The sequence below is a fragment of the Megalobrama amblycephala genome, linkage group LG1 (genome assembly GCF_018812025.1).
Source record: "Megalobrama amblycephala isolate DHTTF-2021 linkage group LG1, ASM1881202v1, whole genome shotgun sequence".
In the NCBI taxonomy this organism is placed as follows: domain Eukaryota; kingdom Metazoa; phylum Chordata; class Actinopteri; order Cypriniformes; family Xenocyprididae; genus Megalobrama; species Megalobrama amblycephala.
Window position 1 is genome coordinate 41028643 of NC_063044.1, and position 17030 is coordinate 41045672.

At 37.7% G+C, this 17030-nt stretch overlaps 1 protein-coding gene across 2 annotated transcripts; it reads left to right on the forward strand.

The window, feature by feature from the left end:
- Positions 1 to 344: 344 nt before the first annotated feature.
- Positions 345 to 14267, forward strand: galr2b (galanin receptor 2b). Of its 2 annotated transcripts, none has more exons than XM_048193009.1 (4): positions 345 to 602; positions 3319 to 3401; positions 3594 to 4350; positions 11606 to 14267. In XM_048193009.1, the coding sequence occupies exons 3-4, from the start codon at positions 3737 to 3739 to the stop codon at positions 12366 to 12368; spliced, it is 1377 nt and encodes a 458-aa protein (XP_048048966.1). In that variant the 5' UTR covers positions 345 to 602; positions 3319 to 3401; positions 3594 to 3736; the 3' UTR covers positions 12369 to 14267. The 2 variants fall into 2 exon arrangements, with proteins under 2 accessions (XP_048048966.1, XP_048048974.1); XM_048193017.1 differs by having other exon boundaries at positions 3953 to 4350.
- Positions 14268 to 17030: the final 2763 nt, after the last annotated feature.

The window sequence follows — 17030 nt, forward strand, 5'->3', positions numbered from 1 at the left end:
TAGCATGAGCAATGATGCCTTGGAGATGTATTGATTTGGTCATAGTGTGTATCCAATTTGGGGGGTGGGGGGGACTGTAAACGGATTGCAATTGAATTCCAATCTCTTGGGAAATATATTCCAATAGATTTCTAAATTATGCCTCTAAAAGAAAAAATGCCCATGTGCAAAAGTGATGCCAAAAGTAAATGCCATGTGAGTTCAGGCCTCCTTCTGAATAATTTACCATGTTCTTATTCTAGATTTGTGCATGTGCGTATCTTAGCCGCATTGATGCAACATTAGAAACGCACATGAAAAGATCTTCGTGGGAATGTGAATAGAGAAAGAAACACTGCATGTTCTCTCTCTCTCTCTCTCTCTTGCAGTAAAGTGTGAGCCTTTACCACAATGTGGAGGAGGAGCCTCCATATGTGAGGGGGAGTGAGGGCGGGAACGCAAGAGGCATAGAGAAACGGAGAAGCGGAATGAGAGGAGATGAAGCTTGTTCAGGAGCTGTTACATTCTGAAAGCATCACTAGCTTTTCTGGAGACCGGAAGCTTCTCAATATTACAATGACACTGAGTTGTGGATATACAGTCATGGTTCATCTCATGAGCTGGTAAGTGAAAAGCAACTGTTTGAAATTCTCATACTGTCATCAGATGTGGACTCTCTGGCATGTACATTTCCTAAGACACCTCAAGAATGACGTTTAATGTATGTATATTTCTATGATGACCTTGGACAGCATGGGCGTTCGTGACTTATTTTAATTTATCTGAATTTATCTTCACCCTACAAGATGAATTTACTGTATATACTGCATTGATTTGACATGTAATGCATCTGGGTTACAATGTTTCTTTCTGTAACGTGTCCGTATACTCAATTTATTCTGCTGCTGCATTTAATATATTTATACATGTCATATTCTTTAATGAGTCTCTTTTGAAATCTCACTCCACAGTGATGCAGTTCATGTACGGAAATGCTTTTAATTGGCTCATGAGTTCATGAAAGTTTGACTCAATTAATTTTAAATGGCAAACGAGTTTAAAAGGGGGGTTAGTGACACAGGCGGTGCTATTTGAGGCGGTTTCGTGCACCATTCGACAAGTGACAAAACGGATGCACTCTGTCACTGTAACCAAAGGGATCAGTTAAACAGCCCTGCTTCTTGAAGGACGCTTGATGTTATATTCACTGACAGCTAGACAGCTGGCTTCACATGAAAGACAGTCAGGTGTGTTTACAAAAGGGATCGTTCTGAAACAAAGATGCCAAAGACTGAGATGCCAAAAGCCAAACAACACATACTCTTGTGGTATGAATCTATAAACAACCTAACCTGCACCATCTGATTAATAACACTGCAGCATAATTCACAGATCCTCAGAGCTGATCTGGTTAAGAGCTGTTTTTGAATTGCATTGGTGGTTTTTAAGTAATTTCTGAAAAACACTTGAGAGATGGGAGATGAAAAAGAGAGAAGCACTTAAAGCTACTGTTGAGAAATAAATAAATAAAAATATTGGTTTTGAGATGCCTTAACAAATAGTCAATACACATCAACAAACCTCTATTTTATTTTTAAGAAATCAAATGTCTGTTGAAATGTCTTAATTTTCTTTTTGCTCTTCTTTCTCTCCTCTCCTTTCATCGCTTTCTAACTTCCCCTTTACTCTCAATTATCGATAAAGGCATTGCAGAAGCAAGAAAATATATGTGATAAATGTGTCCAGGAAAGCTTAACCTCTCAGAGTAAATTGCTTCCTGTTCATTTACCCCAATTTACCGCTATAAAGGTCTTGCTAAATAATGAGTCACTCTCTGTTCCTGCTTGAGAAAAAAAGATTGTGTGATCTTAAGGCTTACATTGTTTAATCAAACAAAACAATCAGTAGATGTAATGAAATTGGTTTTGAAGAGGGATTGAAGATTGTCATTTTAATTATATTATGATGAATGTCTGACAGCCAATTACAGACTAATAGAACATGTGCGCATTTCTGCATGGAGCAGATTAGCCACCTATATTCTACATACTACTTTTTTTTATTGTAAGCTGGTTATGTCACACTTTTAAAATGCACTTTGTGGGCCTATTAGGGAGAACAGCTCTACATTTGCTACTCCATTTTCCTGAAAGCTCTTGCATTTTCCACACTTAACAATGCTCTTTGCAATTTCAGGTTTGCATTACTTTTGCAGGATTCACCTGTTGCATTATATTATTAGTATATTTCATTTTTATGAAAGGTTTAGGTAACACATTAGTATGGGGAACAATTCTCACTTTTAACTAGTTGCTTATTAGCTTGTATATTGGCTGTATATTTGTACTTATAAAGCACATATTAATGCCTTGTTCTACATGACTATATTCTACATTCCTAAATCCGTACCCCAAATACCTAAACTTAAAGGGTTAGTTTACACAAAAATGAAAATAATGCCATTTATTACTAACCCTCATGTTGTTCTACACCTGTAAGACCTTTGTTTTTTCTTCAAAACACGTTTTGAAATTGTCTATCACTAGAATATTGTTGAAAAGTCGTTATTTTGTCTTTTTTGGTGCACAAAAAGTATTCTCGTCGCTTTATAATATTAAGGTTGAACCACTGTAGTCACATGAACTGTTGTAAATATGTCCTCTATACATAATCTTAATTTATGTTCTAAAGATGAACGAAGGTCTTACGGATGTGGAACGACATAATGACATAATTTTCATTTTTGGGTGACCTAAACCTTTAAATGCTGCAACAATTACCTTCCTAACTATTAAGCCGTAAATTAAGAGTTTATTGAGGCAAAAGTCGTAGTTAATAGTAAATTTGTGTTTTCCATACTGAAGTGTTACCATGTTTTTTATTAAATTCAATTGTAATAATTTATTAAAATAAATATTTTCCAGCACTAATATTAACTTACTTGAGAAGAAAAAATGCATAAATTATTAAAACTTCTCTGAGACTCAAATTAAGTTTTTCTTCACTCCAATTTTTCCGTACCCCACATCAATTTTTTCCTGGTTTTAAGCATAAATATACCAAAGTTTAGTCAATTTAGATGCAATAAATTTAAGATATAAAAACAAGTCTTATCTCACACAATTTTGCTTCCCATTTGAATTGAGATGTAAATCAAGTGTAACCAGAGATGAACCATTTTGAAACTGAATTTATCTCAGCTGAATTTAAATTTCAAAACATATTAATGGTGCAATCAAAATATTATTTATTGGGAAGTCAACAATGTATAATTCACTATGTGTGCTTTTTAATGGAAAGGATAAAAATTGATGTCTTTTTTTTTTTTTTTTCCCATAGCCCGATCGATATCTGAAGTGGAGAAATCGATGCTGGCTGTTTCTGAGCAACACCTATTGGGACATACTGTGGACTTACCACTGGTAGGAAATTGCATTCCTTCTCATTCGTCAGGTCTAACCAACAATAACATGCTAATATGATCCTGCAATAATCCATTGTATTGCACTCCATAATATCATGCCATATTGACACATCTATATTTTTATCCAAACAACTTTCCACTAAGATCTCTGATGATTACAAAGTGAATTTTTCCATTTCATTTTGATTAGCTCTCAACCAGATGGTGCCATGCTCTTCATATCTCAACAAGACTGGTTCATTGCCTTTGGAGAGGTCATGATAGCTTTCTGAATTTGATTTTAGTCTTGACTCTTTGTACTTGCACAAGCTTTTATGATCTTTTGTAATCAAAATGTACTTCATGTTCATCAAAATGTATGACTTCTTGAGTCTGATCCTCCTGATATTTCCTCTCAGTGCTGGTCTAGCTATAAAACTTCTCATAAGAGATTTTAAATCTCATCACATTGTGATTCAGTTTCCGGAAAGATTTGTGAGATTTGCAGGAAAGTGCCTAGAGTCTAAGCACAAACTACATCAGTGTCTCATAATTTATGACCTTTTGCAGGGCTCTGGAACTTACCGTCTTAAAATGTCAGATCACGAGGACCTGACTAAAGCCATGGGCCACTGGAACTCCTCCGAGAGCTACCAGCTCAACCCGGCCAGTGTCATTGTGTCTGTGGTCTTCTCGCTCATCTTCCTCTTAGGGACCATTGGGAACAGTCTGGTACTGGCTGTGCTCCTCAGAAGTGGACAGGTTGGGTACAACACAACCAATCTGTTCATCCTCAACCTCAGTGTAGCCGATTTCTTCTTCATCATCTTCTGTGTGCCTTTCCAAGCAACCATCTACTCTCTGGAGGGTTGGGTTTTCGGGTCCTTCATGTGCAAGGTGGTTCACTTCTTCATCAACCTCACCATGTATGCTAGCAGTTTCACTTTGGCAGCGGTGTCTGTGGACAGGTGGGTGCTTTGTTTTTCAATTATAGGCTTTTTTTTTAAATAAAAAAATATCAAAACATTTTTCACACTCTCGCTGGTTTATTTAATTTGGTCAATATGTGGTTCAACAGGACAATTGTCATTGTTTCTCCAATTAATTAAATTCCCATCATAGTGTCATTTCTGCCACATCTCAAATGATGTTTTGTGTTTAATGGCATTCTGTGATTGAAATTATGCAGTAAAAATGATGTTACAACTATAGAAGGGTAACCCCCTTTCCGGTCCAATTCTCTCTATTAACTGGTGCTTATTACTATTGGCTGTTTAGTATTTATAAAGCAAATATTAAAGAATTAGTTCACTTTTAAATAAACCTTTGCTGATAATTTACTCACCCCCACGTCATCCAAGATGTTCATGTCCTTCTTTCTTTAGTCGAAAAGAAATTAAGGTTTTTGATGAAAACATTCCAGGATTTTTCTCCTTATAATGGGCTTCAATGGGCACCAGACGGTTCAAGGTCCAAATGACAGTTTCAGTGCAGCTTCAAATGGCTTTAAACGATACCAGACGATGAATAAGGGTCTTATCTAGCGAAACGATCGGTCATTTAAAAATTTTTTTTAAAAAAGTTTACGTTTTATAAGCACAAATGCTCTGTTCTGGGATGCGCGTTCGTGACGTCACGTAATACGCAATTACGTTAAAAAGGTCACGCTTGACATAGGCGGAAGTACAGAGTCGGTGTTTACGAGTTGAAATTGCAAATACTAACCCTGCGTCTCAATCAGCTCCCTAGTTCCCTAGGTCGTGAATCAGTATATCATGAAAGTGAATGTGGCTGATTCCCTGATCAGTGCCGTGACTACTGAACTAGGGAGCTGATTGAGACACACGGTAAATCAAACGCCGTTTACAAAAAAAGGTAAAACAACTAATGGTTCTTCCATCCTGTGTTGTCTGTGCCATCAGACTGTCATCTCCATCAGAACAAAAACACCTCTAAAGCGGGTCGCACACCGGACGCGCGAGCTCAATTTTGAATCGACTCCTGATAGAAGAGCTGCACAATGGGAGTGTTTTACATCAACAGGGAAACGTTACATATGCTTTAATATTTCGCACCGAGGTTAGTGTACATGGAAAATGGCACAACAGAGCAAAATGAAAGAAAAGGCTACGTTTATTATACATTTTTAGACTTTATTCAAGCTGTTAAACTAAAAGTGTAAAACTAATGTATCTTGCAGCACAGGGTTAAGTCAGTATGTACATTAACGACGATTTGAGAGAAATATAATATACATTGAATGTAAAACAATGTACATGGCGCTCTGTGGCGCGGCAGGATTTTGAGTCGTAGCTGGGCACCGCGGACAGGCGCCGAATGTCGCCGCCGGTGTGCGGACACTCATAGAAAACAATGCGTTCGAATTTTAAAGACTTGGCGCGGTGCTGAGCTTCGCGTCCGGTGTACGACGCTGTTGCTTAGTAACGGTGGAAATCCATTTTGTCCGGTAATGCAGCGAGATGGAAACAGGGACTCACCGACTGATTCTGATGGCGGGATTGAAATGGTCCAGTCGTGGCAGCATTGAGATTCTTCCTCTGTTGGCAATGGTTGGCATTTGCCACACGTCTGCCCGATGCTGGAGAGGTGTGTGTCGCCGCAGCAGTCTCTTCATCTGCCTAATTTCTTCCTCTGTGTATTCCGTAGTGATGGGACAGTTGATACCGGGGCTCCGATGCTCCGACGCAGTTTTCAAAGCACTATTGTATCACACACTGTACCGATGCTTGTATCGAAATGACAATACCACGTGATTGATGACGTTTGAAGCTTCAAACGTCATGCAGTATCGGAAAATCGGGACAGCTGGTTTGAAAAATTTGGCGCTTCACCTGATACATAAAAGGAAAATGCATTTAATCATGTTTTATTGCTGGGGTCTCAGAGACCCTGAACAAAATATAAGGGTTAAACTGCTCATCCCAAATGATCAATTATGATCACATCATTGTGTATTTTATATTATTGATCAATATGTGAATCCGTTGAATAGGCTACACATGACAGGAGTTGTGGTCTCATTGTCACAAATTAATTTAGATGAGATTAGTTTAGATCAGATAGAACTGTATTGATCCAAAACAAGAGTGATTCCGTGTGTCACGGACTTCTGAAGCTTTGTCTGGTCATGTGCTTTTTCAAATCTGCTCCCCATTTGTTAGATATGGTGGAGAAAACAAGTCTGACCACCAGATGTCGCTAATGTGCACTGTGTTAAAAGCTTCGAGTAATGAACCTTTTTTCGGCACAATTTGATGAAAGCCTCAAACGCTTCAGAAAGCCTCGGTTTCCCATCACTAGTATTCCGGTTCAAAAAGGTAGGGCAGGGTGAAAAACTCATCTTCTCCTCGTCCGACATTGTTGTTTTACCTTTTTTTGTAAACGGCCTTTGACTTAGTATTTGCACGTTCAAGTTGTAAACACTGACTCTGTACTTCCGCCTATGTCAAGCGTGACCTTTTCAACGTAATTGCGTATTACGTGACGTCACGAATGCGCATCTGAGAACAGAGCAAGGCGAGCATTTGTGCTTATAAAACTTAAATTTTATTTAATTTTTTTTAAAATGACCGATCGTTTCGCTAGATAAGACCCTTATTCATCGTATCGTTTAAAGCCCTTTGAAGCTGCATTGAAACTGTCATTTGGACCTTGAACCGTCTGGTGCCCATTGAAGCCCATTATAAGGAGAATAATCCTGGAATGTTTTCATCAAAAACCTTAATTTCTTTTCGACTGAAGAAAGAAGGACATGGACATCTTGGATGACATGGAGTAAATTATCAGGAAAAGTTTATTTAAAAGTGAACTAATTCTTTAATGCCTTATTCTGCATGACCATATTCTACATCCCTTAAAGGATTAGTTCACTTTCAAATAAAATTTTCCTGATAATTTACTCACCCCCATGTTATCCAAGACATTCATATCTTTCTTTCTTCAGTCGAAAATAAATTAAGGTTTTTGATGAAAACATTCCAGGATTATTCTCCTTATAGTTAAAGTTTAAGCTGTATGTCCTACGCCTTCCTTATTCTACTTACAGAAAAAAATATAACTGGTGCTGTGTTTGTTACGTAAGTAGAATAGGAAAGGCGTAGGACATACAGCGTAAGCTTATGAAGAATACAGAAATGCGGTTTTGGCGGAAGCACTTGGAAGGCAATCATTTCTTTTCGACTGAAGAAAGAAAGATATGAACATCTTGGATGACATGAGGGTGAGTAAATTATCAGGAAAATTTTATTTGAAAGTGGACTAATCCTTTAATCCTACCCAATACCTAAACAACAACCTTACTAACTACAAATGAGTAGTAATTAAGAGTTTAATGAGGCAAAAGTCTTAGTTAATAGTTTTGGACCCTAAACTATAGAAAATATTATATAGATTATTTTCACATATGGAAATGGTTCTTTGTTTAGAATATCATAGTTCTGAATCATATTTTTATGAGAGATTTTCATAATATAAAATGAAAAGTCATGATCTGGGACAATGGTAAAAAAAAAAAAAGGCATTTGAAAGGCATAAAGGCATTTGAAAAGTAGTACAATTATGATGAAATGATGAAGACATGTTAAAATGGTTTAATGTGATATTCATATAACAATCAGAAGAGAATTGAAATCTATTTGTTTTAATAAACGTCATTAACCCATGGGACATAAAAGTATATACATTATACTAATCCTGTTAATTTATGTTCACTCTAGGCATAATAACTTCACAGCTTACCTTTAATACTTTCGATGTAGCCCCATGGGGTTTAAAATGACAGCCTATAAGAGAACCTCACAGTATTGTAATTGGTCAGGGGCCAGTGATGTTATTTAATGAAATGGATCGTCTGAACACAAGGAAGTCTTGCAAATTGCAGCGGCAAAGGTTGGAGTTTAACTGGATAAATGTCAGTGGAGTTATCAGCAACTACCCACTTTATTAATAAAACACAGCCAAAAAACAGCAGCCAATTATTCCTGTCTTTACAATGAAGCAGTGAAAAAAGAGTCTTTAGTAGCACCCACCCATATCGCTAAAATTATGTTAGGTCTATTTTAACATTAAGGTCGAACAAAAGCACCAGTGAAGAGTGGGTCTTGCTGAATGAGAGAGCCAGGCAGCCTTTTTTTGTGGAAATAATGGCATAAATGTAACAAGGCCACTGATACGCCATAATGTGATATGTTACTCTCAGCCTGAGCAACAGACCCACTGCACTCCATCCATCCTGAATGTTTATCTTTGGAAAAAGCATGTTAATCTGCTCTGTCAAAAATGATTCTGGGCTCAGCGGAGACTGAGAATCCCCATCGGAAATTGCCTCACCTTTAGGTAGAAATCAAGAAGACACATTCATCTTGTGCACAGAAACACACTGACTATATTGATCATGTGTTTTTGGTCAAACTCAGTTTCAGGAAGCACCACTCAGCTTTTGATGAACATTTCCTGTTCTTCTTTTATACATGACTAAAGAAGCCATTTTATGCATGACTGCATTGTAAAACTGTGACATTAAAAAGATACTGTGAATTGAATTAGTTAATTTATCTAAAATATAGTTCATTGCACTTAAAGGTGCCCTAGAATCAAAAATTGAATTTACCTTGGCACAGTTGAATAACAAGAATTCAGTACATGGAAATGACATACAGTGAGTCTCAAACAACATTGTTTCCTCCTTCTTATAAAAATCTCATTTGTTTAAAAGACCTCCGAAGAACAGGCGAATCTCAATATAACACTGACTGTTACGTAACAGTCGGGATCATTAATATGTACGCCCCCAATATTTGCATATGCCAGCCCATGTTCAAGGCATTAGACAAGGGCAGCCAGTATTAACGTCTGGATCTGTGCACAGCTGCAGATATTAATATTGAACCACTGTACTCACATGGACTGATTTAAATATGTTTTTAGTACCTTTATGGATGTTGAGAGAGGAAATGTCATTGCTCCATATGCAGGCCTCACTGAACCATCGGATTTCATCAAAAATATCTTAATTTGTGTTCTGAAGATTAATGAAGGTCTTACAGGTGTAGAACAGCATGAGAGTAATAAATGACAGAATTTTCATTTTTGGGTAAACTAACCCTTTAAGACTATGCTTCTTGTTGCTTAAAGGTGTAGTAAGCAATTTCTGAGAAACATTGCTGATATCTGAAATCAACCCAAACAAACATACTTCATTGGTCCCACCCCAACATGCACAAACATGCAATGCAAGAGTGGATGCATCTCATAGCTGAAGCAAAGGAAAATAATGCTTGGCTAAAAATAAAGTGAATATTAAGAAAGACAAGGAAGAACAAAAAATTAACTTACAGTACAAGCAAGAGTTAGTCGCCAGCAGCACACCAGCTCCAGAAAACTATAGCCGTGTTTCCACTGTCGGGCCAAAAACGAGCGTGTCACTTCCGGGGCTTGATCGGGCCGCATCGGGGTTTCCTCGGAGCCAACGGCCAAGGTTATTTGTCCCGCCGAATACCTTGGTCCAAAACTGGGGCTGGAGGAGTGGTCATGAACAAAGGCGAGGTTTATCTGAGTCAGGGGACGGTCAACACCGCTGCTCATTTCCTATGTTACCATATCAGGCTACCAGCTAACCTTAACTTTTAAGACAATTAAAACAATTTTAGCTCAATAATTCACTTTCAGACACCAGCAAGTGTTTGAAATAACTTCCTTGTGATCCGATGGGGATTCTGATCACCACATGAGGCAGAAATATATTTAAATGCGATGCTAAAGGCTACTTATGCTAACTAATTGGTGCATCCCAATTCACGTACTTATGCACTAATCTATGATGTTTTTAAGGACAAATAGTGCGACTAGTGTGTTCACACTGAAAATTCCAAAAAGAAAAAGTACACTTTAAATAACCGAATGATGCACTAAAATAACGGAAAAAACGAAGTGTGGAATGTTTGACACTTCATGCACTCAACTGTCGCAGCTTTAATTACATATTTGGAGGGGGAGAGGGTATCAGACTTCGTTGTTAAATGACAAAATAACCTTATACAATTCACACACTACATGGATGAGTACATAGTGCATAAGTACATAGTGGATAAGTGCATAGTGTATAGGGTATAGTGCATAGGGTATAGTGCGTCTTTTCCATATGTTTATGGAAAACACCAGAGACTGTTTGAAGAACGTAGACTAATCAGTTATGATTATAATTGTATATTTATTTAGTTTCAGGTTTTATTTGTCTCTTTCTTGTGTCTTTGTTGATACCGGACTAATGCGTCCTCTTATAAATTACATGCACTGCGATTAACTCGTATAACTCATAACTCTTGTTTTCTGTTCGTGCGCTCTCTCTGTTGCTCTGGCTGAATGGATAATAGTATATAGTGATATGGGAGAGACTCCTAAAACCTCCTCAGATCACATAATTTCATGGAAAATTAATAGAAATGCTCACTCTTTGTAAAGAAATGTGACGTAAACATAATATTTTATCAATATTTTTCTAAATGTGTAAGCCTTTGGACTTAAAAGCCTTAATGGAGTTGTTCTGTGCTTTCCTGTGATCACAAATAAATGGAAGCAGGTGCAACCAAATAGGTACATGTTCTCTTTTTATGTGAAATGGTAAATACCAGTTTTATTCAGCATGGTTGATGTGCACTCCTGACACAAATGAATAAATTACTGTCAGTATAAAATTTTTTATTGTAAAACATTGGTCAAATATCGATGTTGGAATCTGGTAGCCCTGGAAATCTTTAAGACAAAATCTTTGCTTCTGTCATTCTCATTTTGGAATCTAGCTAGTTTTCAGTGAGCTGGTGAAATGCTGAGGTTGTGTGACGTTGTTGTATTTAGGCGTGTTAAGGGCAGGTTTTATGGATACGCAACTTGATTTTGGCCTTTGTGATTGAGGTCCGAGGCTATTGGCCCCACATGGCTCGTTGTTAACCCTGCCTCGCACTGGCCCGACAGTGGAAAAGTGTCTAATGACACTCAAAGACAATTTTACTTACATAAGGAGTTGAAACACCGCAACCTCTGCTTCCATTTTCTAAAATTAACATGGTTCCTAAAGCATAACCCTTCTTTTTCCAGTGATATTCCACTGACCTTTCCTCTTTTGTAATGTCTCTCAGCCATCTCTCTTTCTACAGTCTTTCTTCAAATCTCCCTCTTGCTCACTTTCTCTCATTTCTTCTTTTGTAGGTATCTGGCCATTCGTTATCCCTTGCGCTCCAGAGAACTGAGAACGCCGTGCAATGCCGTAGTCGCAATGGTTGTCATCTGGGGCCTGTCGCTTGTGTTCGCCGGGCCTTATTTGAGTTACTACGATCTCATTGATTTCGAGAACAGCAATGTGTGCGTACCTGGGTGGGAGGAGCATAACCGTAAGGTTCTGGACACATGCACCTTCATTTTCGGCTATGTTATTCCTGTGCTCATCGTGAGCCTTTCCTACACACGCACCATCAAGTACCTCTGGACAGCGGTCGACCCCCTCGATGGGATGTCGGAGTCGAAAAGAGCCAAGCGCAAGGTCACCAAGATGATCATCATAGTCACAGTGCTCTTTTGCATCTGCTGGCTACCGTACCACGTGGTCATTTTGTGCTACCTCTATGGAGACTTTCCCTTCAATCAGACCACGTATGCCTTCAGACTGCTGTCCCACTGCATGGCCTACGCCAACTCCTGCCTCAACCCTATTGTTTACGCCCTGGTGTCCAAACACTTTCGCAAGGGCTTCAAGAAGGTTTTCAGCTGCATCCTCAGCAAAAAGGGACGAAATAAGGTGCATGTGGTCCATGTGGCCAACACTGTCCCTGGCTTCGAAGCGGGCTCCACTGAAGTGTCTCAAATGAACGAAGAGAACGCCAGACAGAATGAGAGCGAGATGGTAAACCGCCCACTCGCAGAGCCGCAGGACGCCACTATGACTATAACATTACCCTTCCAGAATCAGCCATGAAAATAAAGCACACGGCTAATGATGCCTTACAGAAGCCTTATTAAAAAACTCAAACAGAGCCGGAGGATTTCAGCAGCTTTGATCGACATCACAATGGTTTTGCATTGACTGAATGATCACAGTGGAGACCACAGTTATTTAAGATTCAAATAGCTGTGCAAATTGAAATCGTACATTCAGTTTGGTTCTCGTACAAATGCATCTTTGTGTTTTGCTTCGTTGTGTTGGTGCCAATGCTAAACAATGTCTTATTAACAACCTCCTCTATTTTTTAAGCAGCATCGTCTGTTTGTTTTCTATTGAAGTGTTACCCTCTGAGCATGTTTCAATTTAATGCTGTGATGACTATTCTCCTGTGAAAATTTGTTACAAATTATTGTGCGTAACACTTTAATATCTGAAGAGCCCAGTGTTTTTATGTGAGCAAAGCTGTGATTTCCTACTGTGCTTGAAGCTTTGAAGAGGACTCTTTGATTATGCTCCTCAGCTTTGCTTAACAAGCTCTTTAAAAAAAATATGCTTGCGTTAAGTACTGTATGTATTTGCTTTTACCTCTAATATTCTCTGCTCTTTTAGAAAGCCTGGAAATTGTTTGATTGTTGAGTTTTATATCAATAACTATATTACATATTATAATACAAAAGCCCTAAAAAACAGGGTTATAAAGAAAATCTCAGAATACAGGCAACAGTAAGATGTATGATTCTTGTGCTGCATTAAAGTAATATTCTGGATTCAGTAAAACAAGTTAAGCTCATCCGACAGCATTAATTGTATAATGTTGCTACAAAATTTAATTGTAAACGGTGCCTCCTTCTCTTTAAAAATGCTAATAATGGGGATATAAAATGTTAAAGGGGTCATGACATGGATTTCTTACATTTTTTTAATGTGTTCCTTGAGGTTCACTTATAATATTAAAAGTGATTCTTTTCAACCTTCATTTTGACCCTCTGTCTGAAATTATCTGTTTTTGAGGAGTGGCTCCTTTAAAACTTGTCAGTATATGGCCTCTGTTATGAATGGCTAACGTTGTAATTGCATAGGAAACAGTATCAACAGCCATCATCATTTACCTATAATTTGTGATGTAGCTGCTGTCAGATCCAATATAGCTGACTGCTTCATCTGTCAACAAGTTTCTTTGCGAACTCTCCATTAAACTGTGCCTCATTTACAAAACAAAATGCTCCGAACAAACATATAATGCTCTGTAGTGTCAGAAACTGATTGCGCATCTGTATACTGTATCCAGTGTAGACAGCTTCAGTCATTATAATCGGTATACTATTTGCTTTTGACACTGCATCCTGTGTAGGCAAATGTCAGCTGTTAAGTGACTGAATGCCAGTGGGTGGGGCCTCTGGTGAGATGATGTAAAACTATTCGTTAATTTCTTGCTCTGGAGGCGGTCATATGCAAATTCTTTGTCCGTGTGAAGTCACAGATCCCGCAATATCAAAACGAGCTGTTTTTGGAGCCTGAAACGAGGATGTTTTAAGCTATGAAACTTGAAGGATGTTTTAATGGTTCAAAGACCTCTTATATGTCAACATTTCATGACATGATCCCTTTAAAATAATCACTGATTCTGTGCAGACATTTATCCAATTTTACAACATTGTTGCCACGACCTTAAAAATTATGAAAACATCTTTACAACTTTAACACAAAAATGTTAATGGAATAAAGTTATAAACTATATTATTTTGTGGTAATCGACATTATGCCACAAATGTTGTCGACTGAGCTTAACTTGTACAGATCCTGAAATATTTCCTTATCTGTCTTCAGTTCATTAATTACGTATAATGTACTGTAGCTACATAACAAGTGTTATGTTGGAAGTTTTGAATTTGATGTTGACTGTGAATTTCAATAAAAAGTGCATTAGTATTCCTCTTGGGCCAGCATAATGTTTTAATATATGCAAATAAATCAGCAGATAAAATGACCCCAGTGCATTTAGCAGTAGGCTGAGCAACCTTGAACCAGCCTTTGGGAAATGTTTCGTACTAGATCAAACTGTATTTCCCCTGTAGGCTCAATAAGAGAGCAGCAGCATTAAGTGAAAATTAAAATTTAATGTCTTCCATTGAAAAACAACTTGAAGCCAAAGAAGTGAGGGAAGCGTTGATGCACGAACCATGAAAAAAACAGCTCAGATGCACTTCTGAAGTTATTACAATAACATGATGTAAACTAAGAAAAAGGTAAAAACAAATCATTTAAATTTTGTTTTAGCTCTCGGGGGTTTTATTTTAAAATGCCATCCATCTTATTCAAGGCAGACTTTCTAAACCTCATAAATTATAATGTTTCATCACTTGGAGAACGCTTTGGTAATCATTATAAATCAGCTAAGAAAGCCACATTTCTTCTACCAGATATACTGAGTTTATGTTTATTTATTATTGACCTGGGCTATTTATTCCACTCTGATTATTACACTCTTTGCTTTTTGAAAATATAACACCAGAACGTTGCTCATAAATATGGAACAAAACAGTCATGAAAATGTAAAAAGCTTCAGTTTTATAACAAGGAAAATAAAGCCTCAGTTGGCTTGTTCTGCACATTATTCGAAAGCTTCCAATTAAGCACCCGCTGCCATTTATACATAATTATAGCAGTTCATCCAAGGATATTTATTGAATCTCTCAGTGTCATTACAGTTCATTTAGCATATATGTCAAGCTGTAGAATTAAGGAGACATTTCCTAATGCTTGGAGTGATCTGACAATATGAACATCAGTGTCAAACACTGATCTCTCAGAAAATAAATAATTTAATATGTTAAGATCTCCATTTAAGGATGATATGAGGAGATCAACACAGCAATCTGTTGGCAACAGTATATTCCTCTTAGCGCTCCACTGTTTCCTGAGAAAACACCGTTCATTAACACTCATTGTGTTAATATACTTAATCTACTTAATGTTGTGACATGATTTGTGCAAAAAATATCCAAAAACTTCAGTGTTCCTCAATAGCTTTCATAACATCTGCTGTGAATTTCAGTTACATTTACTGCGGCTTACATAACATCGACGTCACAAAAAAACAGGGTGTACGCAAACACACAAACTACATAACACCGCTTACTTTGGTCTTTATTAAAATAAAATGAACAGGAAATTGCTGCAGGAAATTGAGGTGAGATTTGTATTATAAAGAGACAAGCTCATACAGTTGGTTTGTGTATTGTACTGTAGTGAATTATCCTGTAGACTTGAGAAGGATCATGTACCTAATTTTAGGCTCTGGGTATAGAAAGCTCAATTGATTGTACAGTGCTATCTTATTATATACAATTAGTTCTGATCTCGGAATTTGATTGGCTGAACAGCGTCAAGAGTGCACAGTCCAGTAGCACTAGGAATTTTCACTGTCAATCTGTGCATTAGTGGTGGGGATTTTTCAATGACTCTTTCTGCATGTTACATGGTTACTCCAGTTGATGGCAACAAGTAGCGAATCGTTGAAACATTCACTCAACCTATTTGTTCAAGCACACTGATTCCTTCAGGAACAAAATAAGTATGGGCCTCTACTAATACCCGCACTTGCGGTCTTAGATACTTTAGAGTGCATGAAGTATGTGCGCAAGACTGTCCCAGGTCACAAAAATGTCAAAGCTCAGTGCCCTTGGCCCACACAAAATCCACACTATCTCTAATAATACATCGGAGAGATATTTAAAGGGGGACATATTATGCCCTTTTTTACAAGATGTAAAATAAGTCTCTGATGTCCCCAGAGTGTGTATGTGCAACGCTATCTCACGACCAATTCGTACATATTTTACAAGGTGGCTAATTCGTATGAATTCGTACGACCTCACTCGTATGAATTTCTATGATTTGTCTAAACCCCAGTGACGGGTAGGGGCAGGGTTTGGGCTTGGTCATTCGTATTAATTCATATGAATTTGTCAACTTGTAAAATATATACGATTTACCAAAAAACATATGAATTAGCCACCTCGTAAAATATGTATGAATTGCTGTGAGATCAGGTTGGTATGTGAAGTTTTAGCTCAAAACACCATTTTTGTGTCCTTTTAAATGCAAATGAGCCGGCCCCCTTTCAAGAAGAGGGCAGGGCTTCAAAAGCTCATGCTCCGGCATACCGGCAACAACTTTCTTTGGGACATTTTCTTCGAAGATTAAATTTAACCATGATGTCCTCAGGGACTCAGATGTGTGTTGTTTGGAGACATGCAACAGCTTATTCCACTGTGACATCATTTGGAACTATTTTCAATGGAAGAGAAAATAATAGATTTCATTTATGTCAAAAAACATGCCGTCAAACCTCACTATGGTCCATTGGTCTCTACCATCCTCTGATCAAGAACACACTGAAGTTATTTATATATTTGACTCAAGAGGCACTTAGTTGAGATTCTTAATTAGACAGCCAAGCCTGAGATAGCTTCTTCAATCAAGTGTACTTTATTTGCTGAAGACATCTTAATGACAAGATTTCAGAGACATAAACAGCAACAGTTTATTCACAGCACAAGCAAGATTCAGTTAAGAATAACATATTTCCCCAGAAAGACGCATGTACACATGTGTTAATCCAAGAGAGTAAATTACCTTGTGCCGTTCCTGCCACTCTGAGATCAATAACAACAGCTCAGCCGAGTCTTTCTG

Bases quoted from the DNA above. Each gene is read 5' to 3' on its own strand.
- galr2b (XM_048193009.1), top strand. From the start codon at position 3,737: ATGTACTTCATGTTCATCAAAATGTATGACTTCTTGAGTCTGATCCTC. The intron at 4,351-11,605 runs GTGGGTGCTTTG...CTTCTTTTGTAG, and splicing joins GCAGCGGTGTCTGTGGACAG to GTATCTGGCCATTCGTTATC.